This window comes from Pseudochaenichthys georgianus, unplaced genomic scaffold (genome assembly GCF_902827115.2).
Source record: "Pseudochaenichthys georgianus unplaced genomic scaffold, fPseGeo1.2 scaffold_505_arrow_ctg1, whole genome shotgun sequence".
In the NCBI taxonomy this organism is placed as follows: Eukaryota; Metazoa; Chordata; class Actinopteri; order Perciformes; family Channichthyidae; genus Pseudochaenichthys; species Pseudochaenichthys georgianus.
Genome location: NW_027263066.1, coordinates 64,960 through 92,498, shown reverse-complemented (window position 1 = coordinate 92,498; position 27,539 = coordinate 64,960). Strand labels below are relative to the sequence as shown.

At 45.0% G+C, this 27,539-nt stretch overlaps 2 protein-coding genes across 4 annotated transcripts in view; both read right to left on the bottom strand.

The window, feature by feature from the left end:
• Window positions 1-547: 547 nt before the first annotated feature.
• Window positions 548-8,528, bottom strand: LOC117442927 (leucine-rich repeat-containing protein 30-like). Of its 3 annotated transcripts, none has more exons than XM_034078882.2 (8): window positions 8,437-8,528; window positions 7,785-7,989; window positions 6,461-6,592; window positions 5,701-5,814; window positions 2,989-3,141; window positions 2,335-2,468; window positions 1,096-1,144; window positions 548-1,007 (listed from the first exon to the last, which is right to left on the bottom strand). In XM_034078882.2, the coding sequence occupies exons 2-8, from the start codon at window positions 7,935-7,937 to the stop codon at window positions 858-860; spliced, it is 885 nt and encodes a 294-aa protein (XP_033934773.1). In that variant the 5' UTR covers window positions 7,938-7,989; window positions 8,437-8,528; the 3' UTR covers window positions 548-857. The 3 variants fall into 3 exon arrangements, with proteins under 3 accessions (XP_033934773.1, XP_033934771.1, XP_033934772.1); XM_034078880.2 differs by having other exon boundaries at window positions 7,785-7,968; XM_034078881.2 differs by having other exon boundaries at window positions 2,989-3,123; window positions 7,785-7,968.
• A 1,560-nt stretch (window positions 8,529-10,088) lies between these two features.
• Window positions 10,089-27,539, bottom strand: part of LOC117442921 (histone-lysine N-methyltransferase 2C-like) — a 45,798-nt gene continuing 28,347 nt past the window's right edge. Inside the window, 22 exon segments of the mRNA XM_034078874.2 lie at window positions 10,089-10,692; window positions 11,297-11,405; window positions 11,672-11,745; window positions 11,949-12,065; window positions 12,278-12,482; window positions 13,760-13,887; window positions 14,523-14,659; window positions 16,358-16,470; window positions 17,123-17,511; window positions 17,588-17,797; window positions 19,261-19,456; window positions 19,683-19,804; window positions 19,913-20,110; window positions 20,243-20,335; window positions 21,350-21,471; window positions 21,731-21,782; window positions 22,158-22,304; window positions 23,088-23,197; window positions 23,516-23,682; window positions 23,837-24,087; window positions 24,089-24,151; window positions 25,396-25,557. Coding sequence (XP_033934765.1) covers window positions 10,600-10,692; window positions 11,297-11,405; window positions 11,672-11,745; window positions 11,949-12,065; window positions 12,278-12,482; window positions 13,760-13,887; window positions 14,523-14,659; window positions 16,358-16,470; window positions 17,123-17,511; window positions 17,588-17,797; window positions 19,261-19,456; window positions 19,683-19,804; window positions 19,913-20,110; window positions 20,243-20,335; window positions 21,350-21,471; window positions 21,731-21,782; window positions 22,158-22,304; window positions 23,088-23,197; window positions 23,516-23,682; window positions 23,837-24,087; window positions 24,089-24,151; window positions 25,396-25,557 — 3,258 coding nt within the window. The 3' untranslated portion in view covers window positions 10,089-10,599.

The window sequence follows — 27,539 nt, the reverse complement described above, 5'->3', positions numbered from 1 at the left end:
GTGTAGTGTCTCTACTTTAAAGAGTCCTCTCCTGCTGATGTTCAGGTGTATATCAGTATGTAGTGTCTCTACTTTAAAGAGTCCTCTCCTGCTGATGTTCAGGTGTATATCAGTGTGTAGTGTCTCTACTTTAAAGAGTCCTCTCCTGCTGATGTTCAGGTGTATATCAGTGTGTAGTGTCTCTACTTTAAAGAGTCCTCTCCTGCTGATGTTCAGGTGTATATCAGTATGTAGTGTCTCTACTTTAAAGAGTCCTCTCCTGCTGATGTTCAGGTGTATATCAGTATGTAGTGTCTCTACTTTAAAGAGTCCTCTCCTGCTGATGTTCAGGTGTATATCAGTGTGTAGTGTCTCTACTTTAAAGAGTCCTCTCCTGCTGATGTTCAGGTGTATATCAGTATGTAGTGTCTCTACTTTAAAGAGTCCTCTCCTGCTGATGTTCAGGTGTATATCAGTATGTAGTGTCTCTACTTTAAAGAGTCCTCTCCTGCTGATGTTCAGGTGTATATCAGTATGTAGTGTCTCTACTTTAAAGAGTCCTCTCCTGCTGATGTTCAGGTGTATATCAGTGTGTAGTGTCTCTACTTTAAAGAGTCCTCTCCTGCTGATGTTCAGGTGTATATCAGTATGTAGTGTCTCTACTTTAAAGAGTCCTCTCCTGCTGATGTTCAGGTGTATATCAGTATGTAGTGTCTCTACTTTAAAGAGTCCTCTCCTGCTGATGTTCAGGTGTATATCTGTATGTAGTATCAGGTCAGGTGTATTTCTGACATTAAGACAATTATTTTTTGTATATGTATTTGTATATTTCTGAAGTGTTTAATATGCAAATGAGCCCCCCTCTAAGCCCCGCCCCTCTAGGTGCTCCTCAGGTAGCTGAACAGGCTGCTAAGCCCCGCCTCCAGCACCTCCTTCACTGGTTTGATCAGAGGGTTGTGAACAATATGAAGTCCTTTATCCAGAGGGTGACACGCCAACCTCTCCAACCGACACAGCTGGTGCAGCTCCTGGAAACAAACATGGCCGCCTTCTTCATCACCTTCTTCATCATCAACAGGATCTCGTTATATCTTAATTATGAAAAGATGGAGTTACCTGAGGGACGTCTTTAATGTCGTTAAAGTCCAGATTCAGCAGCTCCAGCCTGGAGAACACAATCAGTTAGCAGGTGAGATGAAGATACCTGAGTGTGACCTGAGCAGGTGAAGTTACCTGGTGAAGGGAGACACTTAAGGTGAAGTTACCTGGTGAAGGGAGACACTTAAGGTGGAGTTACCTGGTGAAGGGAGACACTTAAGGTGAAGTTACCTGGTGAAGGGAGACACTTAAGGTGAAGTTACCTGGTGAAGGGAGACACTTAAGGTGGAGTTACCTGGTGAAGGGAGACACTTAAGGTGAAGTTACCTGGTGAAGGGAGACACTTAAGGTGAAGTTACCTGGTGAAGGGAGACACTTAAGGTGAAGTTACCTGGTGAAGGGAGACACTTAAGGTGGAGTTACCTGGTGAAGGGAGACACTTAAGGTGAAGTTACCCGGTGAAGGGAGACACTTAAGGTGAAGTTACCCGGTGAAGGGAGACACTTAAGGTGAAGTTACCCGGTGAAGGGAGACACTTAAGGTGAAGTTACCCGGTGAAGGGAGACACTTAAGGTGAAGTTACCTGGTGAAGGGAGACACTTAAGGTGGAGTTACCTGGTGAAGGGAGACACTTAAGGTGAAGTTACCTGGTGAAGGGAGACACTTAAGGTGGAGTTACCTGGTGAAGGGAGACACTTAAGGTGAAGTTACCCGGTGAAGGGAGACACTTAAGGTGAAGTTACCCGGTGAAGGGAGACACTTAAGGTGAAGTTACCCGGTGAAGGGAGACACTTAAGGTGAAGTTACCCGGTGAAGGGAGACACTTAAGGTGAAGTTACCTGGTGAAGGGAGACACTTAAGGTGAAGTTACCCGGTGAAGGGAGACACTTAAGGTGAAGTTACCCGGTGAAGGGAGACACTTAAGGTGGAGTTACCTGGTGAAGGGAGACACTTAAGGTGGAGTTACCTGGTGAAGGGAGACACTTAAGGTGGAGTTACCTGGTGAAGGGAGACACTTAAGGTGGAGTTACCTGGTGAAGGGAGACACTTAAGGTGGAGTTACCTGGTGAAGGGAGACACTTAAGGTGGAGTTACCTGGTGAAGGGAGACACTTAAGGTGGAGTTACCTGGTGAAGGGAGACACTTAAGGTGAAGTTACCTGAGATGTAGTTTCATGTGCAGGTGGTGTAGTTACCTTTGTTTAAGCTGTCCAGGTGTGGCAACAGGTGTAGTTACCTGTGCAGGTGGTGTAGTTACCTGGTGAGGCAGCAGAGGGCTTTGGGCAGGGAGTGGAGGTTGTTGCCCTCGACGATGAGGATCTTCAGCTCCGTCAGAGACTGGAGGTTCTCCGCCAGGTTCTCCAGACGGTTCCCGGCCAGGTGGAGGAACACCTGGATGAGGACAGGTGGAGGAGGTGAAGCTATGACCAGGTGTGTACAGGTGTGTACAGGTGTGTACATGTGTGTACAGGTGTGTACAGGTGTGTACAGGTGTGTACAGGTGTGTACAGGTGTATACAGGTGTGTACAGGTGTGTACAGGTGTGTACATGTGTATACAGGTGTGTACAGGTGTATACAGGTGTGTACAGGTGTGGACAGGTGTATACAGGTGTGTACAGGTGTGTACAGGTGTGTACAGGTGTGTACAGGTGTGTACAGGTGTGTACAGGTGTGTACAGGTGTGTACATGTGTATACAGGTGTGTACAGGTGTGGACAGGTGTATACAGGTGTGTACAGGTGTGTACAGGTGTGTACAGGTGTGTGCAGGTGTGTACAGGTGTGTACAGGTGTGTACAGGTGTGTACAGGTGTGTACAGGTGTGTACAGGTGTGTGCAGGTGTGTGCAGGTGTGTGCAGGTGTGTGCAGGTGTGTACAGGTGTGTACAGGTGTGTAGTACAGGAGTTTACCAGAGCCTTCATGCTGTACACGGCCTCCGGCAGGTGTAACATCTGGTTCTGACTCAGGTTCAGCTTCCTGAGTCGGGTCAGACGGCAGAGAGACGCCGGCAGAGAGGAGAGCTGGTTGTTCGCCAGACTCAGGACCTGAGGGCAGGAAGTGGACTTCTGCACTGTTTATATTAGTACCAGTAGTATTTACAGTAGTATTCCTGCAGTATTTACAGTAGTATTCCTGCAGTATTTACAGTAGTATTTCCTGTAGTAGTACCAGTAGTATTTACAATAGTACCAGTAGTATTCCTGCAGTAGTACCAGTAGTATTTACAATAGTACCCGTAGTATTCCTGCAGTAGTACCAGTAGTATTTACAATAGTACCAGTAGTATTCCTGCAGTAGTACCAGAAGTATTTCCAGCAGTGTTTTAGTACCAGTAGTATTTACAGTAGTATTTCCTGCACTCTTTATATTAGTACCAGTAGTATTTTCAGTAGTATTTCCTGTAGTACCAGTAGTATTTCCAGCAGTGTTTTAGTACCAGTAGTATTTACAGTAGTATTTCCTGCACTGTTTATATTAGTACCAGTAGTATTCCTGCAGTATTTACAGTAGTATTTCCTGTAGTACCAGTAGTATTCCTGCAGTAGTACCAGTAGTATTTCTTGCAGTGTTTACAGTAGTACTAGTAGTATTTCCTGTAGTACCAGTAGTATTTCCAGCAGTGTTTTAGTACCAGTAGTATTTACAGTAGTATTTCCTGCACTATTTATATTAGTACCAGTAGTATTCCTGCAGTATTTACAGTAGTATTTCCTGTAGTACCAGTAGTATTCCTGCAGTAGTACCAGTAGTATTTACAATAGTACCAGTAGTATTCCTGCAGTAGTACCAGAAGTATTTCCAGCAGTGTTTTAGTACCAGTAGTATTTACAGTAGTATTTTCTGCACTGTTTATATTAGTACCAGTAGTATTTACAGTAGTATTCCTGCAGTATTTACAGTAGTATTTCCTGTAGTACCAGTAGTATTCCTGCAGTAGTACCAGTAGTATTTACAATAGTACCAGTAGTATTCCTGCAGTAGTACCAGAAGTATTTCCAGCAGTGTTTTAGTACCAGTAGTATTTACAGTAGTATTTCATGCACTCTTTATATTAGTACCAGTAGTATTTTCAGTAGTATTCCTGCAGTATTTACAGTAGTATTTCCTGTAGTACCAGTAGTATCCCTGCAGTAGTACCAGTAGTATTTCTTGCAGTAGTACTAGTAGTATTTCCTGTAGTACCAGTAGTATTCCTGCAGTAGTACCAGTAGTATTTACAGTAGTATTTCCTGTAGTACCAGTAGTATTCCTGCAGTAGTACCAGTAGTATTTCTTGCAGTGTTTACATTAGTACTAGTAGTATTTCCTGTAGTACCAGTAGTATTTCCAGCAGTGTTTTAGTACCAGTAGTATTTACAGTAGTATTTCCTGCACTCTTTATATTAGTACCAGTAGTATTTACAGTAGTATTCCTGCAGTATTTACAGTAGTATTTCCTGTAGTACCAGTAGTATTCCTGCAGTAGTACCAGTAGTATTTACAATAGTACCAGTAGTATTCCTGCAGTAGTACCAGAAGTATTTCCAGCAGTGTTTTAGTACCAGTAGTATTTTCAGTAGTATTCCTGCAGTATTTACAGTAGTATTTCCTGTAGTACCAGTAGTATTCCTGCAGTAGTACCAGTAGTATTTCTTGCAGTGTTTACAGTAGTACTAGTAGTATTTCCTGTAGTACCAGTAGTATTCCTGCAGTAGTACCAGTAGTATTTCTTGCAGTGTTTACAGTAGTACTAGTAGTATTTCCTGTAGTACCAGTAGTATTCCTGCAGTAGTACCAGTAGTATTTCTTGCAGTGTTTACAGTAGTACTAGTAGTATTTCCTGTAGTACCAGTAGTATTCCTGCAGTAGTACCAGTAGTATTACCTGTAGTACCAGTAGTATTTCCTGTAGTACCAGTAGTATTTCCTGTAGTACCAGTAGTATGTCCTGTAGTACCAGTAGTATGTCCTGTAGTACCAGTAGTATTCCTGCAGTAGTACCAGTAGTATTACCTGTAGTACCAGTAGTATTTCCTGTAGTACCAGTAGTATTTCCTGTAGTACCAGTAGTATGTCCTGTAGTACCAGTAGTATGTCCTGTAGTACCAGTAGTATTTCCAGTAGTACCAGTAGTATGTCCTGTAGTACCAGTAGTATGTCCTGTAGTACCAGTAGTATTACCTGTAGTACCAGTAGTATTTCCTGTAGTACCAGTAGTATTTCCTGTAGTACCAGTAGTATGTCCTGTAGTACCAGTAGTATTTCCTGTAGTACCAGTAGTATGTCCTGTAGTACCAGTAGTATGTCCTGTAGTACCAGTAGTATTTCCTGTAGTACCAGTAGTATGTCCTGTAGTACCAGTAGTATTTCCTGTAGTACCAGTAGTATTTCCTGTAGTACCAGTAGTATGTCCTGTAGTACCAGTAGTATGTCCTGTAGTACCAGTAGTATTTCCTGTAGTACCAGTAGTATGTCCTGTAGTACCAGTAGTATATCCTGTAGTACCAGTAGTATGTCCTGTAGTACCAGTAGTATGTCCTGTAGTACCAGTAGTATGTCCTGTAGTACCAGTAGTATGTCCTGTAGTACCAGTAGTATTTCCTGTAGTACCAGTAGTATTTCCTGTAGTACCAGTAGTATTACCTCCAGCTGGGTGCAGGATCCCAGTTCTTCAGGAACCTCCGTCAGGCGGTTTCTGTAGGCGAATAAAACCCTGAGTTTCTTCAGCTCTCCGATCTCTGGAGGCAGACTGCTCAGCTGAAAACAACAGGTTTAATATCAGAGGTGGAAAGTAACAGAGTACTTCTACATTGTAGTACTTCTACTGGTACTGAAGTACAATATGTGAGAACTTCTGCAGGAAATACGTACAAAGACTCAAACTGAACGTCTCCATCAGGCTGTCGTTCTTTATTAAGCTCCAGCACACTAACGAAGACGTGTAAACTGATATTCTTTCACCTCTCATTACGGAGTCTTCACAGGTGCCGTCTGCCCCTGTAAAGACTCCGTAATGAGCAAGGCAGCCCCCCCCCCCAATAACAGCTGCTGGCTCTGGATAAATAAAGATTATAATCCCCCATAATCCTCCAGGATCCAGTTTCTGTCCCTCCGTCCTCCACCAACCTTCAGAACCAGTGAGAAACACACGGGGACAAATCTCAATAGTGTGTGTGTGTGTGTGTGTGTGTGTGTGTGTGTGTGCGTGTGTGCGGCCTAGCATTACCTTCCTTGTGGAGACCTACATCTGTTGACAAGTCTCCAGGAAATGCATGTAAGTCAATGTAATGACCCCTGAAGTGATGTATATGGTATATGTGTGTGTGTGTGTGTGTGTGTGTGTGTGTGTGTGTGTGTGTGTGTGTGTGTGTGTGTGTGTGTGTGTGTGTGTGTGTGTGTGTACCTGGTTCCCCCACAGGTTAAGCACCTCCAGGTTTCTGAGCTGAGCGAGCGGAGCAGGAAGTGACTTCAGAGAATTCAGAGAGAGGTTCAACTTCTGCAGCTCCAACAACTCCCACAATTCATCTGGAGGCTCCTATGGCAACACACACTGTTATAAACTACAATAACAACGCTTATATCTAGTATTACTATTATACAGAGTTTCAGGCGTGGTCCCTGAAGGCAGCATCTCTCTGGTCCACCACCTCCGCTAAGCTAAAGGCGGTTAATGTTGGGCTATAGAGGAACTACAGCACGGTCACATGACTTCTCGTCACCACCGCTAAGAACGGTCACATGACTTCACGTCACCACCGCTAAGCTAAAGGAGGCTAATGTTGGGCTATAAAGGAACTACAGCACGGTCACATGACTTCACGTCACCACCGCTAAGCACGGTCACATGACCTCACGTCACCACCGCTAAGCTAAAGGTAGCTAATGCTGGGCTATAAAGGAACTACAGCACGGTCACATGACTTCACGTCACCACCGCTAAGCTAAAGGAGGCTAATGTTGGGCTATAAAGGAACTACAGCACGGTCACATGACTTCACGTCACCACCGCTAAGCTAAAGGAGGCTAATGTTGGGCTATAAAGGAACTACAGCACGGTCACATGACTTCACGTCACCACCGCTAAGCTAAAGGTGGCTAATGTTAGGCTATAAAGGAACTACAGCACGGTCACATGACTTCACGTCACCACCGCTAAGCACGGTCACATGACCTCACGTCACCACCGCTAAGCTAAAGGAGGCTAATGTTGGGCTATAAAGGAACTACAGCACGGTCACATGACTTCACGTCACCACCGCTAAGCTAAAGGAGGCTAATGTTGGGCTATAAAGGAACTACAGCACGGTCACATGACTTCACGTCACCACCGCTAAGCTAAAGGCGGCTAATGTTGGGCTATAAAGGAACTACAGCACGGTCACATGACTTCACGTCACCACCGCTAAGCTAAAGGAGGCTAATGTTAGGCTATAAAGGAACTACAGCACGGTCACATGACTTCACGTCACCACCGCTAAGCACGGTCACATGACCTCACGTCACCACCGCTAAGCACGGTCACATGACTTCACGTCACCACCGCTAAGCTAAAGGTGGCTAATGTTGGGCTATAAAGGAACTACAGCACGGTCACGTGACTTCACGTCACCACCGCAAGTGTACCATAGTGATGTCACTATGTTCCTGAAGTAAGGATATCAGGCCTATAATGATCATATCTAATTGTTAACCAACAACGATGTTTAATTGATTGTAGATAGTTGCACCTTGAGTCCACGGCGGGCGAGGCTCAGGACGGTGAATCCAAATTGTCTGACGGTGATTTTCCGGATCCGATCAGCTGACATCAGGTTTTCCTCGCCCCCCCCACCCCTCCTCAGCTCCTCCCTCACCTGTTCCCCGCAGGAAGCTCCTCCCATCACAACCAGTTCACCTGAGATCACCTGAGGACTGCATGTTGGTCTTTAGACTCTGAAGATGGACACAATAATATAAAAACTCAAATATTTGTATTTGCTTTTTATTTTTAATTCATGGTAATTTAATTATACAAGGAATACTTTTTAAAAATGTAAATACTGAGGAATAAATGTTTTTTTTCTGATTAATAATACTTGATGTTGTTGTTGTTATTGTTGTTGTTGTGCCAATAGCCTTAAATAGTACTTCCTTTCAAATCCTTTTTAAGAACATTTACCATGAACTAAATAAGTTGTTGTGACGATAAACGAGCTGAAAGTAAATGTTAAGATCCTCCACACACATATATACACACACACATATATACACACACACACACATATATATACACACACACACACACATATATACACATACACACATATATACACACACACATATACACACACACACCTGTTTCAGTTATTATAACGTAGATAAACATTATTGATGACGTACCTCATAAAACTTCACAGAGCTGAAGAAGGTTAAACATCTCCGGCATCGCAGAGAAAGTCCTCATGAATACACACACACACACACACACACCACTTCAGTCTGTCAGGGAGTGTGTGTGCACTGTCACTTTTCAATCACACACGCACACACACACACAGATGCTGCAGTCAGGAAACAAACAACCAATCACAGCGTCTGATTTGCAGGAAGAAGGATCCATTTCAGGTGAAGTACAAGTTTTTATATCAAATAAAAAACGGTATTTTTTCAGTAAAATGTCTTAAATATAATATAACCCAGATATTGATTGTGCAGGGAACGGGTTGAGTCTCTCAGAGAAGCAGATTCCTTTTAGCTTTGAAATGATGCTAAAACATATTTTAAATACTTTTTGGACATTCATACGTTTTAACTTATTAGATTTTGTCAGGCATTTAAAAAAAACATATTTTACAACATTCTTTCACATTTTCTATCAATAATATTTTTTTAAATATATTTATCAGCATTTGATTAGATCTTACACTTTTAACACTTTCCAACTGATGTAATTATACTTTTGGGAGAATTCTCACATTTTACTTCCAGATTTCAGATAACTTTTCGACATTGGTCACAACAGGTAACAGGAGCTCTCACTGTGTGTGTGTGTGTGTGTGTGTACACGTGTGTGTGTGTGTGTGTGTACATGTCTGTGAGTGTGTGTACATGTCTGTGAGTGTGTGTGTGTCTGTGTGTATGTGAGTGTGTGTATGTGTGTCTGTCTGTGAGTGTGTCTGTGTGTGTATGCAAGTGTATGTGAGTCTGTGTGTGTGTCTGTCTGTCTGTGAGTGTGTGTGTATGTGTGTCTGTGTGTGTATGCAAGTGTGTGTGTGTGTGTATGTGAGTGTCTGTGTGTGTGTGAGTGAGTGGTGAATGTCGCACCTTCTTATTTCAGTCTATTAATAACTGTGTGTGTGTGTGTGTGTGTGTGTGTGTGTGTCTGTGTGTGTCTGTCTGTGTGTGTATGCGAGTGTGTGTCTGTGTGTGTGTGTGTGTGTCTGTGTGTGTCTGTGTGTGTATGTGTGTCTGTCTGTGTGTGTATGTGTGTCTGTCTGTGTGTGTATGCGAGTGTGTGTCTGTGTGTGTATGCGAGTGTGTGTGTGTGTGTGTATGTGTCTGTGTGTGTGAGTGGTGAATGTCGCACCTTCAGTCTATTAATAACTGTGTGTTGTTTGATATCACTGTTAACCCGTCTGTCGGTGACTTCAGAAGCTGCGAGGACAAAGTACAAATAAAAACAACAACAAAACAGAGAATTAAACAAACACAAAAATAAAACATGACATAACAACAAATATAGAATAAATAAGTGAGCGGTGTTTTTGTAAAGAAATATAATCATGTCTTAAAGATAAATGTCAAGGCTCAATAATAAAGAGGACTCATGTTTAATTTTTCAAGATGTAAAATATTTTATTTTCTGTAAATGATCCTAAATCAGATTCCACACTTTTCCCAAAAACAAAAAACATCACACAGATTTAAACGTGGGATAATAAAAAAACAGAAAGTCGCCTGGACACAGTCCTCACACTGAAAACACCTGCAGACAAAACGCAGGGCAGAGAAACACAGAAGGCCGCCCACAGGTAACAGAAAACTTTATTTAAAACGTGACGGTAGCGCTCTAAACTCTTCTGTTAAATTTATGATACAGATATTTACAGGCTGCGACTGCGGACCTTGAACTCATCGTGATTTAGAAAATAGCTTCATTCAGTAATAAATACAAAAAACAACAACAAAAAAATCTCTTATTTTACAGAAATTAACAAAACGCAGGGAGGGGCCGAGGGGGGGGGTCAAGTATGTTTCTGTGAGATCTGTTTTTGTGTTTTTATTTTTTTCATAGTGCAACTTAACATTCTGCTATTTCACATTTACATCATTTTACACACAATATACACACAGAGGACCAGCCTCAGCATAAGCCCCGCCCCCGCCTGTCAATCATATGTAAGCCCCGCCCCTCGTCTGTCAATCAAACTCTTCTTTCGTCATTATTTACGATCAGTATATTATTTCATAACTTCTGATATGAGTGTAGCCTCAGCACCGTGTGTGTGTGTGTGTGTGTGTGTGTGTGTGTGTGTGTGTGTGTGTGTGTGTGTGTGTGTGTGTTCAGTTCATCCACTTCCTGCAGTTGACGGTTCCGCAGTGACAGGGGATTTTGTGCTGGTCGTCCTCCAGGTCGAACTTGTAGTCGTACGACAGCTGAGAAACGGGGTAATAGTAAACGTTTTATTTTCCCACAATTCATAGCGCCTTGGGGCTAAAACACGGGGTTAGCATCTTTGATACATGTGCAAATAAAAGCTAACAAAGCTAATCCTGGGTTTAACAAATAAAAAGCCTTCCATTATTTGTGTGTGTGTGTGTGTGTGTGTGTGTGTGTGTGTGTGTGTGTACCTCCTTTCCCCTCTGGATGTGTGTGTGTGTGTGTGTGTGTGTGTGTGTACCCCCTTTCCCCTCTGGATGTGTGTGTGTGTGTGTACCTCCTTTCCCCTCTGGATGTGTGTGTGTGTGTGTGTGTGTGTGTGTGTGTGTGTACCCCCTTTCCCCTCTGGATGTGTGTGTGTGTGTGTGTGTGTGTGTGTCTGTGTACCCCCCTTTCCCCTCTGGATGTGTGTGTGTGTGTGTGTGTGTGTGTGTGTGTGTGTACCTCCTCTCCCCTCTGGATGTGTGTGTGTGTGTGTGTGTGTGTGTGTGTGTGTGTGTGTGTACCTCCTCTCCCCTCTGGATGTGTGTGTGTGTGTGTGTGTGTGTGTGTGTGTGTGTGTGTGTGTGTGTGTGTGTGTGTGTGTGTGTGTGTGTGTACCTCCTCTCCCCTCTGGATGCGTCTGCAGGAACTGATGATAATCTTGTTCTCTTTCTCCACAGAGACGACCTCCGTGATGCAGTTAGGAGAACACGAGTGGTTGATGTACCTGAACACAACACACACACACACACACACACACACACACACACACACACACACACACACACACACACACACACACACACACACACACACACACACACACACACACACACACACACACACACACACACACACACACACACACACACACACACACACACACACACACACACACACACACACACACACACACACACACACACACACACAGTCAGAACTTTGTGGGAAGAATGTCCCAAAAAAAAGACAAAATGTGTGTTTTATTCTCACCGAGCCGGTCCTCCTGTGATGGTGGCATCGATCACAAAGTCGTTATCGATCCGGAACATGTACACACCGCGGTTCTACACACACACACACACGCACACACACACACACAGAGAAACATCAGTGATTGGTTTACAAAAATCCCAGTTTGACTAAAGACAGATTTCTAAAAGGAATCTCAATAACCCACGTCTTAGCCGCCCTGACCCTCTATGAAGGTACAGAGTGTGTGTGTGTGTGTGTGTGTGTGAGTGTGTGTGTGTGTGTGTGTGTGTGTTACCTGGGCCTCGTACAGCCTCTCCTTCCTGTTGGCCACTTCGCTCCTGATGATGGTTCCGATGTATTCGATCATCATGGTGCACTTCTCCATGTCTCTGGCCGCGTACAGACCCAGACCCTGAACAGGAAGTGACATCATTCATCTGCACACGTCTCTCTTCCCTTCCAGATGTTTCCAGGCCTTTCTATATATACTCTCTGGACATTACTCAAGTGTCTCTAGGGAGGTTATTTATATATACTTCTGATGTTTCTAAGGCGTCTTTACTCCAGTCTTTGGTCCCGTGTCCCCCCCTATGCGTCCCCCCCCCCATGCGTCCCTCCTCTCACCTGGATGCGGGATCGAGCCAGGTACACGTTGGTCTTCCACTCGCTGGTCATGCGTCTGTACTGGGAGGCCTTGGAGTGTCTCCCCTGGTGCGCCCCCCCCACCAGTAGCTCCCCCGGAGAGAGGGAGAGGACGCCGGGCACCAGGCCCACGATGGAGCCCACAGAGCCCTGGCAGCGGGGGGCCGCGCTGGTCAGGAGGGTGGGCCTAGCACAGGGAAGCTACACTTTAATACACATGTAGTCACGAGGCAACCGTTAGAGACTCTCCTGGTCCCCGGCTCGAGCTTCTTCTCAGGATCCTTGTTTCTGATGCTCTCCAGAGGGGAGGAGGCATCACATACAGAGACTAGTCCCTGAGCAGTGTCCTTCACATGCTGATATCAAGAGAGGGAGTCATCACATACAGAGACTAGTTCCTGAGCAGTGTCCTTCACATGCTGATATCAAGAGAGGGAGGCATCACATACAGAGACTAGTCCCTGAGCAGTGTCCTTCACATGCTGATATCAAGAGAGGGAGGCATCACATACAGAGACTAGTTCCTGAGCAGTGTCCTTCACATGCTGATATCAAGAGAGGGAGGCATCACATACAGAGACTAGTTCCTGAGCAGTGTCCTTCACATGCTGATATCAAGAGAGGGAGTCATCGCATACAGAGACTAGTTCCTGAGCAGTGTCCTTCACATGCTGATATCAAGAGAGGGAGTCATCACATACAGAGGCTAGTTCCTGAGCAGTGTCCTTCACATGCTGATATCAAGAGAGGGAGTCATCACATACAGAGACTAGTTCCTGAGCAGTGTCCTTCACATGCTGATATCAAGAGAGGGAGTCATCACATACAGAGGCTAGTTCCTGAGCAGTGTCCTTCACATGCTGATATCAAGAGAGGGAGTCATCACATACAGAGACTAGTTCCTGAGCAGTGTCCTTCACATGCTGATATCAAGAGAGGGAGGCATCACATACAGAGACTAGTTCCTGAGCAGTGTCCTTCACATGCTGATATCAAGAGAGGGAGTCATCACATACAGAGACTAGTTCCTGAGCAGTGTCCTTCACATGCTGATATCAAGAGAGGGAGTCATCACATACAGAGGCTAGTTCCTGAGCAGTGTCCTTCACATGCTGATATCAAGAGAGGGAGTCATCACATACAGAGACTAGTTCCTGAGCAGTGTCCTTCACATGCTGATATCAAGAGAGGGAGTCATCACATACAGAGACTAGTTCCTGAGCAGTGTCCTTCACATGCTGATATCAAGAGAGGGAGTCACACAGTCACAAGATGGAGGAACAGAAAGCAGTACTCAATGTTTACTTCAGATTAGCTCCGCGTCAGAAATGAGCATGCTTGATCACACATCCTGTCATGCTCACAGCTGCAGCTGGTACCCTTGTTAGCATGCTACTCTCATGTTCACAGCTAGTTGGTACCCTTGTTAGCATGCTACTCTCAGGCTGGAGGAGGACAGTTTACCTCTTGGTCTGGATGGCTTTGGGTTCGGAGCGAGCGGACCCTGTGGGGTTGAAAGCAAGGGGCCACTCCATCAGAGGATTCCTGCCGTACCTGAAGGTGTACTGATCACACACCTCCACCCCCGGCAGCTACACACACACACACACACACACACACACACACACACACACACACACACACACGAACAGAAAACATATTGACTTTTAATAAACTTAAAAAACGCCTCCATTGGACTCCTTTGTTTACTTATGTAACATAATGACATCACAGTGGAACAAAAGCGCTCCTATTGGCTAGCGCTCCAACACATTGATAGGCTAAGGGGGCGGGACATCTCTAAGCGGTTGACCAATCACAACAGAGCCGGCCAGCTAACCAATCACAGCAGACTGGGCTCTGGTTTCAGACAGAGGGCGAAAAGGTGATTTTTTTTTTATGGAAAGTGTAAAAATTGACCAAGAATTGCAAATAAAATCTAAATGGCCGACTTCCGGTTGAGTTTACGATATGACGCCAGGAGGCTTTTTTGTGCGTCTCGCCGGACTACACACACCTGCCAAACGTCTCACCTGTAGGTGAAACCTGAGCGAGGGGCTATGGAGCTTTTTGCCTCATGTTAACAACAACCCTAAAATATCACATCTTTCAACAGACATGATCATCCTGTCAACGCTCGGGCCCTAAAAAAGAATCCTCACGAACACAGCAGTGTGTGTGTGTGTGTGTGTGTGTGTGTGTGTGTGCGTGTGCGCGAGAGACTCACAGACTCGATAATCCTGGTCACAGCGGAGGTGGTCAGTCCGAACAGATCTTCTCCCTTCAGGTAAACTGGGAAAAGTTTCAGAGTCCCGCTGGAGACCCGGAGCTGAGACACCGGCTCCAGAACCTGATCCCACACCACTACACACACACACACACACACACACACACACACACACACACACACACACACACACACACACACACACACACACACACACACACACACACACACACACACACACACACACACACACACACACACACACACACACACACACACACACACACACACACACACACACACACACACACACACACACACACACCACACACACACACACACACACACACACACACACACACAAAGAACAACATGTGTTAATTTGAAGGTATTATTTCCAAGTCTCGAGGAATCAATATTTTCTTGAAGAGTTGAACGGAAGATAAGAAGGACTTTATTGATCCCAAAGTGGGAGATGTTTGCGTCGCAGAAAGAGACAAGGCTTTGAACATTAGAGAAATTAAAATTAATATTAATATTGAATTTAATATTCCATTCCTTATACAATTAGTGAATATATAATATCCTGCTTTATATTTTGTTAATGTAAATTAATGTTAATTTATATTTTCCACTTGTATTTTTTCTACTTTTTTTTATAATGCTATTTGATTTCTAGTTGTTGTGATGTTTACATTTTGGATTGGTAATTTCTACTCTTAATTTCTTAATGTGCCTTTCCCAAATTGGAATCAATAAAGTACTTTCTATCTTATTAGAGAAATTAAAAGACTATAAATAAACAATCCAAAATGTAAACGTCTCAAATAGAAATAAAATAGTATTAAAACATGTTGAAATCAGAGGCTGCGCTGGACGGACAGGATCGTAACATTTCCGAGGGGGCGGGGGGAGAGAGAGAGAGAGCATGCTCAACCGGGAGGGGGGGGGGGGGCACGCTCGCGCCGCGTTATGCCCACGGCACCTCGGAAAGCAAAGTCTCCCAGACATTACAATGATCTGTTCGGCACGGTTTGGAAACTATGTCATTTCCTTTGTGGCGGGAAAGCATAACACGGCGTAACACCGGAGCCTCGGAGGCTTTGGCGCTGTTCTGTTTGTTCTAATCCAGGGGGGTCAAACTCAAGGCCCGGGGGCCAAATCCGGCCCGCGACTTCTGCGGCCCCACAAGAGCTTGCAAAGAATATAATATGTTTATTATACGGTTACATGCCGATTTACAGAAGCACGTTGCCCATAAACTACATGTCCCACAATGCATCTCAAATATGCTTCTTTCTCAGAATTTGACGTTTTCTCAAAATGTCTTTTTTTCCAGAATGTTCTTTTCTGTTTCAATCACTTTGTGACTGAAGAGACTTCCAATTATTTGCCCTATCTTCTGCTTTCACATGTAGTTAATTATGAAGTTACTACCCTCTCCGATAATAATCCAATGCAGAGGCAATAATGTAATATAATACATTATTTTATATTTATTAAATATCTATATATGTCTTTTTATATAGTCTTAAAGTTACAACCGGCCCTTTAAGTGCAGCCATAATGCGAATGTGGCCGTGATGAAATTGAGTTTGACGCCCCTCTGTCAAAACGACGGACTGCTTTCAGATTTTCCCGTCATTGTTAAAAAAGAGGGAAAATATTCGGTTAACGCGACCTCTGGTTGGAATACAAATGTACAGTAAACTAATTATGAAGCAGGATATTATATATACATTCAGTGTGTTTGAGGAATGGAATATTACATTTTAAATTGAATATAAATGTAAAATGTACAGCGTGAGTAAAACATGATGTCACTTCCTGTTTACCTTTGGGGGAGGGTCCAGTGAGGATGATGTCATCGTATCCCTGCTCCTCGACCCTCACCTTGAAGAGCGGTCGGCCCTCCTGCTCCTCCACACAGCACAGGTACTTACAGCGCCTGGAAACACACACACACACACACACCATGATGTCACACACACCTGGACCAATCAGAGGAACGCTGCTCTCTGGGTCAACATAAATATTTTCTTCTTTTTATTTTTTAATGCTATTTTATTTGGATTGCTAGCATTAGTCCTGGTAGAAGTAGTATTAGTCCTAGTAGAAGTAGTATTAGTCCTAGTAGAAGTAGTATTAGTCCTGGTAGAAGTAGCATTAGTCCTGGTAGAAGTAGTATTAGTAGAAGAAGTAGTATTAGTCCTGGTAGAAGTAGTATTAGTCCTGGTAGAAGTAGTATTAGTAGAAGAAGTAGTAGTAGTAGAAGAAGTAGTATTAGTAGAAGAAGTAGTATTAGTAGAAGAAGTAGTATTAGTAGAAGAAGTAGTATTAGTAGTAGTTGAAGTAGTATTAGTAGAAGAAGTAGTATTAGTAGAAGAAGTAGTATTAGTAGAAGAAGTAGTATTAGTAGTAGAAGTAGTATTAGTAGTAGTATTAGTAGAAGAAGTAGTATTAGTCCTGGTAGAAGTAGTATTAGTCCTGGTAGAAGTAGTATTAGTAGCACACACGTGGACCAATGAGAGGAACGCTGCTCTCCAGGTCACAGTCCACATTCTACAGATTACAGAGCATGCTGGGAGTTGTAGTTTCACCTGTTGCTGTTTCTCATGCTCCAATAGATGCGATCGGCTCGATATCCGATGGGGAAAATGGCCGTTTTGTTGTGGAAGCGTCTCATCTGAAGGGGGAGGAGCCTCCCAATGGCGTGGAACAGCAGAGCCCCCACCCTGAAGGTGTGCGGGCCCCCCCCCCTCTGAACCACCGCCGCGATCTGACGCGCCTCGTCTCGCTGCACGAACACGCGCCGAAACACTGCGAAACAGCGAAGCTCACAGTCGTACGGGTCGCTTAGCAACAAGACGGGAGGGTCGCAGGGGAGGGGGGAGGAGCCAGAGGAGGAACAGCGGTCACTGGCCCCTCCCCCTCCAAGGGCTCCTCCCACTGAGCGGGGCTTGTGGAAGTGGCACAGCATCGTCTTGTCCTGGAGGGGAGAGGGGGTTATTGCTTATATACGTGTATAATAGTACATTTGACAGTGTGTGTGTGTGTGTGTGTACCTTGAAGAAGGTGCAGTGTGCCAGCAGAGCACAGCTGAAGTGATAGGTGTTGGTGCAGCGCAGGCGGTTGCAGCCGCTGGTCGCTCCTCTCCTCTGACAGTGAGCGCAGCGCAGAGTGAGAGAGCGACGCAGGGCGAGCTCCACGTTGATCAGAGCGCCGGCCTGCGTCTCGTAAACCTCCGAGGACCAGAGGGCGCAGTTCAGATGTACCTGAGAGGGGGGGGGCAGGTGAGTTCAGTGGGATAGTCTATACATATCAACACCATGATGTAAGCTAATGTTGGACTATAAAGAAACTACAGCACGGTCACATGACTTCACCGGTTTGTGTTTAATGTTTATTTATACCTTCATCTCAGTCACACATCCTTTTTCTGGGGCTGAGTGCAAAGTAATGTCAGTAAACAAAGGATAATGTGATCTACTCTCAAAGTAGTGTTCAATCTTTCATAGCTTTTCTCTAAAAAATTCAGTCACGTCCGCTAAGCTAAAGGAGGCTAATGTTGGGCTATATAGGAACTACAGCACGGTCACATGACTTCACGTCACCACCGCTAAGCTAAAGGTGGCTAATGTTGGGCTATAAAGGAACTACAGCACGGTCACATGACTTCACGTCACCACCGCTAAGCTAAAGGAGGCTAATGTTGTGCTATAAAGAAACTACAGCACGGTCACATGACTTCACGTCACCACCGCTAAGCTAAAGGAGGCTAATGTTGGGCTATAGAGGAACTACAGCACGGTCACATGACTTCACGTCACCACCGCTAAGCTAAAGGAGGCTAATGTTGGGCTATAAAGGAACTACAGCACGGTCACATGACTTCACGTCACCACCGCTAAGCTAAAGGAGGCTAATGTTGGGCTATAAAGGAACTACAGCACGGTCACATGACTTCACGTCACCACCGCTAAGCTAAAGGAGGCTAATGTTGGGCTATAAAGGAACTACAGCACGGTCACATGACTTCACGTCACCACCGCTAAGCTAAAGGAGGCTAATGTTGGGCTATAAAGGAACTACAGCACGGTCACATGACTTCACGTCACCACCGCTAAGCTAAAGGAGGCTAATGTTGGGCTATAGAGGAACTACAGCACGGACACATGACTTCACGTCACCACCGCTAAGCTAAAGGAGGCTAATGTTGGGCTATAAAGGAACTACAGCACGGTCACATGACTTCACGTCACCACCACTAAGCTAAAGGAGGCTAATGTTGGGCTATAAAGGAACTACAGCACAGTCACATGACTTCACGTCACCACCGCTAAGCTAAAGGAGGCTAATGTTGGGCTATAAAGGAACTACAGCACGGTCACATGACTTCACGTCACCACCGCTAAGCTAAAGGAGGCTAATGTTGGGCTATAAAGGAACTACAGCACGGTCACATGACTTCACGTCACCACCACTAAGCTAAAGGAGGCTAATGTTGGGCTATAAAGGAACTACAGCACAGTCACATGACTTCACGTCACCACCGCTAAGCTAAAGGAGGCTAATGTTGGGCTATAAAGGAACTACAGCACGGTCACATGACTTCACGTCACCACCGCTAAGCTAAAGGAGGCTAATGTTGGGCTATAAAAAAACTACAGCACAGTCACATGACTTCACGTCACCACCGCTAAGCTAAAGGAGGCTAATGTTGGGCCCTCTAACTCACCCAGAGGTCCAGGTCCAGGTTCAGGAGTCTTGCCGGTCCGTCAGTATGTCCGTCTCCCTGCTGGTTACAGAAGCAGCATCTCCGCTCGTCTTTAGGGAAAGGGTCTGGAAGGAGACACACCCCCAACTTCTTCAGGAGAACGTCCACTTCCTCCTCCGTTGGCATGGAAACCGCCTCGTTAGGGGTGCAAGGGCCTCTGGGTAAAGAGAGACAAACAGAGTGATGCTATCAGACTGAGCTAAGGCTAATATGATGCTAACAGGCTTGTGTGCTAAGTGCTATCATGCTAGATGCTATGCTAACCTGCAGAGTGCTAACATGCTAGATGCTATGCTAACCTGCAGAGTGCTAAGTGCTATCATGCTAGATGCTATGCTAAGCTGCAGAGTGCTAAGTGCTATCATGCTAGATGCTATGCTAACCTGCTGAGCGTGATGTTGAAGCTCCACCTCCTCCACCTGCAGCACTTCGTCCTTTTCCCGGAGCGATTAGACTCCTCCCCCCCAGGTACAGCTCGGGGGCGGGGCTTCAGCTTCACCTTCACCTGGGAACCAATCACAGAGTCTCAAAAATCAATCAACCAATCAAGATTCAAGGCCTTATTATCATGACAACAAAAACAGAAATCAGCTGTTCCTTTAGCCACACCCACCTTGAGGCTGTCCATGCGGGGGCGTGTCTCCGTGGTGATGGCGGCGGCGGGGGGGAAGGAGAGAGGAGGTGAGGAAGAGGGGGTAGGAGAGGAAGGAGGGAGGAGGAGGGAGTGAACTGCGATGGTGGACATGTTGCTGGTGTATTGATGCACCCTGCAGGGAGGGGGGCACTCAGGGCCCGCCAGCATGAGGGGGGTCTGAGGAAAACACACATTCATTATTACTAAACATGTGATCAACCAATTAACCAAATAGAGATTAACTTAAGTGGTTTAAAACCAATGAAGACGCTTCAAACCAGTTACAGGGTCCTCCCAGGTGAGCCTCACCTTGTTAGCGGCTCTGCTCTGCACGTCGGAGTTGAACAGAGACGAGCAGTTGGTGCTGCAGAACATCATGCGGGTCGCTCGGGGCTGACCCTCCTGCAACACACACACACACACACACACACACACACACACACACACACACACACACACACACACACACACACACACACACACACACACACACACACACACACACACACACACACACACACACACACACACACACACACACACACACACACACACACACACACACACACACACACACACACACACACACACACACACAGTCACTTCCTGTCGGCCATATTTGTAGTCCACTCTACCATATGATACGATTATACTTTAATGGCCAGATCAAGTCTGAAATGCTCCTTGCATCACAGCAGCTCCATGTGGAACATCAACAGACAAACATCAACACATGAGAAACAAACAACAACATGGAACATCAACAGACAAACATCAACACATGAGAAACAAACAACAACATGGAACCAGAGGCCTGCACTACGAAGCCGGATGTTCTCTTAGCGGCTAACTTCAGATTCTCTGTCAGAGCATGCTTTGGGTCCAGAGGATGCTTTGGCTCCAGAGGATGCTTTGGCTCCAGAGGATGCTTTGGCTCCAGAGCATGCTTTGGGTCCAGAGGATGCTTTGGCTCCAGAGGATGCTTTGGGTCCAGAGGATGCTTTGGGTCCAGAGGATGCTTTGGGTCCAGAGGATGCTTTGGCTCCAGAGGATGCTTTGGGTCCAGAGGATGCTTTGGCTCCAGAGGATGCTTTGGGTCCAGAGGATGCTTTGGGTCCAGAGGATGCTTTGGGTCCAGAGGATGCTTTGGGTCCAGAGCATGCTTTGGGTCCAGAGGATGCTTTGGGTCCAGAGGATGCTTTGGCTCCAGAGCATGCTTTGGGTCCAGAGCATGCTTTGGGTCCAGAGGATGCTTTGGGTCCAGAGCATGCTTTGGGTCCAGAGCATGCTTTGGGTCCAGAGCATGCTTTGGGTCCAGAGCATGCTTTGGCTCCAGAGGATGCTCTGACAGCTGGTTATTATGGTCTGCTGAGTCAGAACGTCTCTGACAGAGTTCACCGCCATCCTGCCACCAACCTGTTTGATCTCCTTGCTGATGCGCACTCCATTTCCCAGAAGCACCTTGCAGTAGCTGCAGCACTGAGTCCTGGCGGCAGCAGCAGAGGGGGCGCCATGTTGGATGTAGTCCATTCGGATACCTACACACACACACACACACACACACACACACACACACACACACACACACACACACACACACACACACACACACACACACACACACACACACACACACACACACACACACACACACACACACACACACACACACACACACACACACACACACACACACACACACACACACCTATCAATCACATGTTCTTGTTGTGTGTTCTCATTTTCGAGTGTGCAGGTAATAATGGAAAGTGTGTACATATTGCAGAGTGTACAAACCAGTGCTCCCAGTAGCTGGTGAGGGTCTCTGCATTCTGCTTACTGCTGAACCCTACACACACACACACACACACACACACACACACACACACACACACACACACACACACACACACACACACACACACACACACACACACACACACACACACACACACACACACACACACACACACACACACACACACACACACACACACACACACACACACACACACACACACACACACACACACACACACACACACACACACACACACACACACACACACACACACACACACACACACACACAATTTTAAGATAACGGTGATTAACGAAGTCATCAAATAACTGTCGGAGAAAAGCTGTCCGCAAAACTTGAACACAATGTTTGATGTGTGTTGTCATTATTTTCAAATAAAATGTATTCTTTATTTGGTCTCACGTGAGGGAGGGGCACCCGGACCCCGGCCAGCAGGGCGAGAGCATTGCATTCTGGGCCGGGAGGGCCGGGGGGGCGGCTCAGCTGGTAGTCGGTGGGGACGGGGACACGAAGAAGCTCCGCCACCGCCGCCATGACACCTGCAACACTCTGAAGACACACAGGGTTTTATCACGGGTTAGAACATATATATAATAAATAATAATAATACAATAAAATAAATACTAATACAATAAAATAAATACTAATACAATAAAATAAATACTAATACAATACAATAAATAATAATACAATAAAATAAATAATAATACAATAAAATAAATAATAATACTACAATAAAATAAATAATACAATAAAATACGAAGACAGTAAAAGAAAGAAGAGACGACAAGAAAATAAAGAAGACGACAAGAAAAGAAAGAAGAAGACGACAAGAAAAGAAAGAAGTACAAGAAAAGACGAAGACAAGAAAAGAAAGAAGAAGACGACAAGAAAAGAAAGAAGACACAGAAAAGACGAGACAATAAAATAAAATAATAATACTACAATAAAATAAATAATACTACAATAAAATAAATAATACAATAAAATACTAATACAATAAAATAAATAATAATACTACAATAAAATAAATAATACTACAATAAAATAAATAATAATACTACAATAAAATAAATAATAATACAATATAATAAATAATAATACAATAAAATAAATAATAATACAAAAAAATAAATAATAATATCAAATAAATAATAATATAATAAAATAAATAATAATACAATAAAGTAAATAATAATAATTTTAAAAAAAATACAATAAAATAAATAATACAATAAAATAAATAATAATGTTGGGTACATTTCTGGAATATTTGTACATTAACATGTCTTTTTAAAAATATAAATAATATATATATACAGTAAAGTATACCTGCGCTGCGACGGGGTTGAGGGTGATGGCGATGGTAACCAGATCAGTGTTGGAGCAGGGAGGAGCCTGATGGTGAGGCTCCACCTTCACTTCCTGTTTCACTGCTGAGCCTACACACACACACCCACACACACACACACACACACACCCACACCCACACCCACACCCACACCCACACCCACACCCACACCCACACACACACACACACACACACACACACACACACACAACTGTTATCTTGTATATATTGATTGTTGTGCTTTTATTTATGTCTTAATGTGTGCATGTATACATTTGTCTGTTGATTGCGTGTATATGTATATACATATTTGGGATATTTCGATCTCTCTGTCCGTAAACACAAACTGAAAGATTGACTTTGACACACACACACCTTTAACTTCACAGTGACCTAATCTAACACTGACCTTTCCCCCAGGAGCAGGGCATTATGGGTAATGTAGGCGATGGGCAGGGCGATGGAGGCTCCAGTTTGATGAAGGAGAGGTCAGGGTATCGGCTGACCTCAGCGTCGCTCTCTGGAGACGAAGCGGGAACGTAACCTTCTGGAGAACTGCGGCCCGACGAGTCCACCCTGAAAGCACACCAAGAACATGGAGTCAGAAAATATCATATATGAAAAAAACAATATTAAAAGTAAAAAAGTTTCTCACTAAAAAGTACATTTGCCATGATGTATACCCAATGCTCACTGGAAGGAGCCTGAACGCACCACAGCGCATGTTTACCTGAGTTCCTCCTGGTTGTTGTGGGGGGGCGTCGGCAGGGAGGCGGGGACATCGACTGTTTTGGAGGCGTGGTTTAAACCCAGAAGCTCCTCCCCTTTCTGCTTCACACCTTTCACTGAAAACAGACGAAGAAGAGGAGGATCAGCTGTATTCTTCTTCTGCTGCTGCTTTAATAAAAAGCGTCCTTATTTACCCTCCTTCCTCTGCAGCTCTTCCGTCGAGGCGAAGCCGTTGATGTGTTTCTGTCGGGGGGGCGGGTGGGGGGGTGGGAGGCAGTGAGGCCGGGGGGGTGGGGGGGTTACTCAGGTTGTTCTGCTGGGGGGGGAAAGATGGAGAAGAGAGGAATTAATACATATCAAACACACATTTATTAACTCTCTATTCCTCTTAAAGTGTTCGAGTATTAGTATTGTAGTATTACTGCAGTATTACAGTAGCTTGTACTTGTATATGAGGGGAGAGTAGTAGTACCTTGTATATGAGGGGAGAGTAGTAGTACCTTGTATATGAGGGGAGAGTAGTAGTACTTGTATATGAGGGGAGAGTAGTAGTACCTTGTATATGAGGGGACAGTAGTAGTACCTTGTATATGAGGGGAGAGTAGTAGTACTTGTATATGAGGGGAGAGTAGTAGTACCTTGTATATGAGGGGAGAGTAGTAGTACCTTGTATATGAGGGGAGAGTAGTAGTACCTTGTATATGAGGGGAGAGTAGTAGTACCTTGTATATGAGGGGAGAGTAGTAGTAGTACCTTGTATATGAGGGGAGAGTAGTAGTACCTTGTATATGAGGGTAGAGTAGTAGTACTTGTATATGAGGGGAGAGTAGTAGTACCTTGTATATGAGGGGAGAGTAGTAGTACTTGTATATGAGGGGAGAGTAGTAGTACCTTGTATATGAGGGGAGTAGTAGTAGTACCTTGTATATGAGGGGAGAGTAGTAGTACCTTGTATATGAGGGGAGAGTAGTAGTACCTTGTATATGAGGGGAGAGTAGTAGCACCTTGTATATGAGGGAGAGTAGTAGCACCTTGTATATGAGGGGAGAGTAGTAGTACCTTGTATATGAGGGGAGAGTAGTAGTACCTTGTATATGAGGGGAGAGTAGTAGTACCTTGTATATGAGGGGAGAGTAGTAGTACCTTGTATATGAGGGGAGAGTAGTAGTACCTTGTATATGAGGGGAGAGTAGTAGTACCTTGTATATGAGGGAGAGTAGTAGTACCTTGTATATGAGGGAGAGTAGTAGTACCTTGTATATGAGGGTAGAGTAGTAGTACCTTGTATATGAGGGGAGAGTAGTAGTACCTTGTATATGAGGGGAGAGTAGTTCTACCTTGTATATGAGGGGAGAGTAGTAGTACCTAGTATATGAGGGGAGAGTAGTAGTACCTTGTATATGAGGGAGAGTAGTAGTACCTTGTATATGAGGGGAGAGTAGTAGTACCTTGTATATGAGGGGAGAGTAGTAGTACCTAGTATATGAGGGGAGAGTAGTAGTACCTTGTATATGAGGGGAGAGTAGTAGTACCTTGTATATGAGGGGAGAGTAGTAGTACCTTGTATATGAGGGTAGAGTAGTAGTCGGTGACTCCCCCCAGGCAGCCGTTCCCAAAGGATCCCGTCAGTCTGGACTCTGAGCCCAGAGAGGAGCTGCCGTACGGGGGGAAGAGGTTCAGATCTCCCCCCAGAACAGGCTCCATGAGGGGGAGAACAGACAGCTGAGCGAGAGGAGGGAGAGGGGGGAGAGAGAGAGGAGAGAGAGGAGAGAGAGGAGAGAGAGAGGGGGAAGAGCGCAGGGAGGGGGAGAGATAGAGAGAGAGAGAGAGAGAGGTCGCGATGTTTTTTTTCGCTCTCTCTCCTCGCTTTTTTTTCGCTCTCTCACTCTCGAGAGAGATATTTTTGCGAGCGAGAGGAGGCTTCATACAGAACAATCTGTTCCTCCAAATATTGTATCTACTAACAGAGATGGTAAAAGTACACACATCCTTGAAAAATGTACTTAAGGACAGTAACAAAGTATTTGTACTCCAGTACTTCCCACCTCTGTTTATTAATGTAAATATCACATATTATCCTGGAAAGACTGAGCTACTGTCTAAGGACTAAAGCAGAGATCTGTGAACAACGCTGGGAAATATGGACAGTAGAGTAGAGAGTAGAGTAGAGTGGTCCCCTGTTGTGTTTTTTGTTCTACCTTTGTAGTTGTGTGTGTTACATCCAGTGGGGCAACAAAGTATTCAGTCAGCCACCAACTGTGCAAGTTCTCCCACTTAGAAAGATGAGAGGCCTGTGATGTTCACCCTTCACTTCAACTCTGAGAGACAGGGGGGGGAAGAATCCAGGAAATCACTTTGTAGGATTTGTAATGAATGAATTGGTAAAATAAGTATTTGGTCTCCTCCAAAGAAACAAGATGTCTGGCTCTCACAGACCTGTACCTTCTCCTCTCAGAGCCTCCTCTGTCCTCCACTCGTTACCTGTACTAATGGCACCTGTTTGAACTCGTTATCAGCATAAAAGACACCTGTCCACGACCTCAAACAGTCACACTCCAAACTCCACTACGGCCAAGACCAGAGAGCTGTCAAAGGACTCCAGAAACTAAATGGTAGACCTGCACCAGGCTGGGAAGACTGCATCTGCAACAGGTAAGCAGCTTGGTGTGAAGAAAACAACTGGGAGCAATTATTAGAAAATGGAAGACGTACAAGACCACTGATAATCTCCCTCGATCTGGGGCTCCACGCAAGATCTCACCCCGTGGGGTCAACGTGATCACAAGACCGGTGAGCAAAGATCCAGAACCACACGGGGGACCGAGTCCATGACCTGCAGAGAGCTGGGCCCAGAGTAACAAAGGCTACCATCAGTTACACACTACGCCGCCAGGGACTCAAACCCTGCAGTGCCAGACGTGTCCCCCTGCTGAAGCCAGGACATGTCCAGGCCCGTCTGAAGTCTGCTAGAGAGCATTTAGATGATCCAGAAGAGGATTGGGAGAATGTCATCTGGTCAGATGAAACCACAATAGAACTTTTTGGTAAAAACTCAACGAGACGTGTTTGGAGGAGAAAGAATGCTGAGTTGCATCCAAAGAACCTACTGTGAGACATGGGGGTGGAAACATCATGCTTTGGGGCTGTGTTTCTGCAGAGGGACCAGGACGACTGATCCGTGTGAAGGAAAGAATGAATGGGGCCATGTATCGTGAGATTTTGAGTGACAACCTCCTTCCATCAGCAAGGGCATTGAAGATGAAACGTGGCTGGGTCTTTCGCATGACAATGATCCCAAACACACCGCCCGGGCAAGCAGGAGTGGCTTCGTAAGAAGCATTTCAAGGTCCTGGAGTGGCCTAGCCAGTCTCCAGATCTCAACCCCATAGAACATCTTTGGAGGGAGTTGAAAGTCCGTGTTGCCCAGCGACAGCCGCAAAGCATCACTGCTCTAGAGGAGGTCTGCATGGAGGAACGGGCCAACGTACCAGCAACAGTGAACACCTTGTGGAGACTACAGAAAACGTTTGACCTCTGTCGTTGCCAACAAAGGGTACATAACAAAGGATTGAGATGAACTTTTGTTATTGACCAAATACTTGTTTTCCACCATCATTTGCAAATAAATTCTTTAAAAATCAGACAATGTGATTTTCTGGATTCTTTCCCCTCATCCTGTCTCTCATCGTTGAAGTGTACCTAGG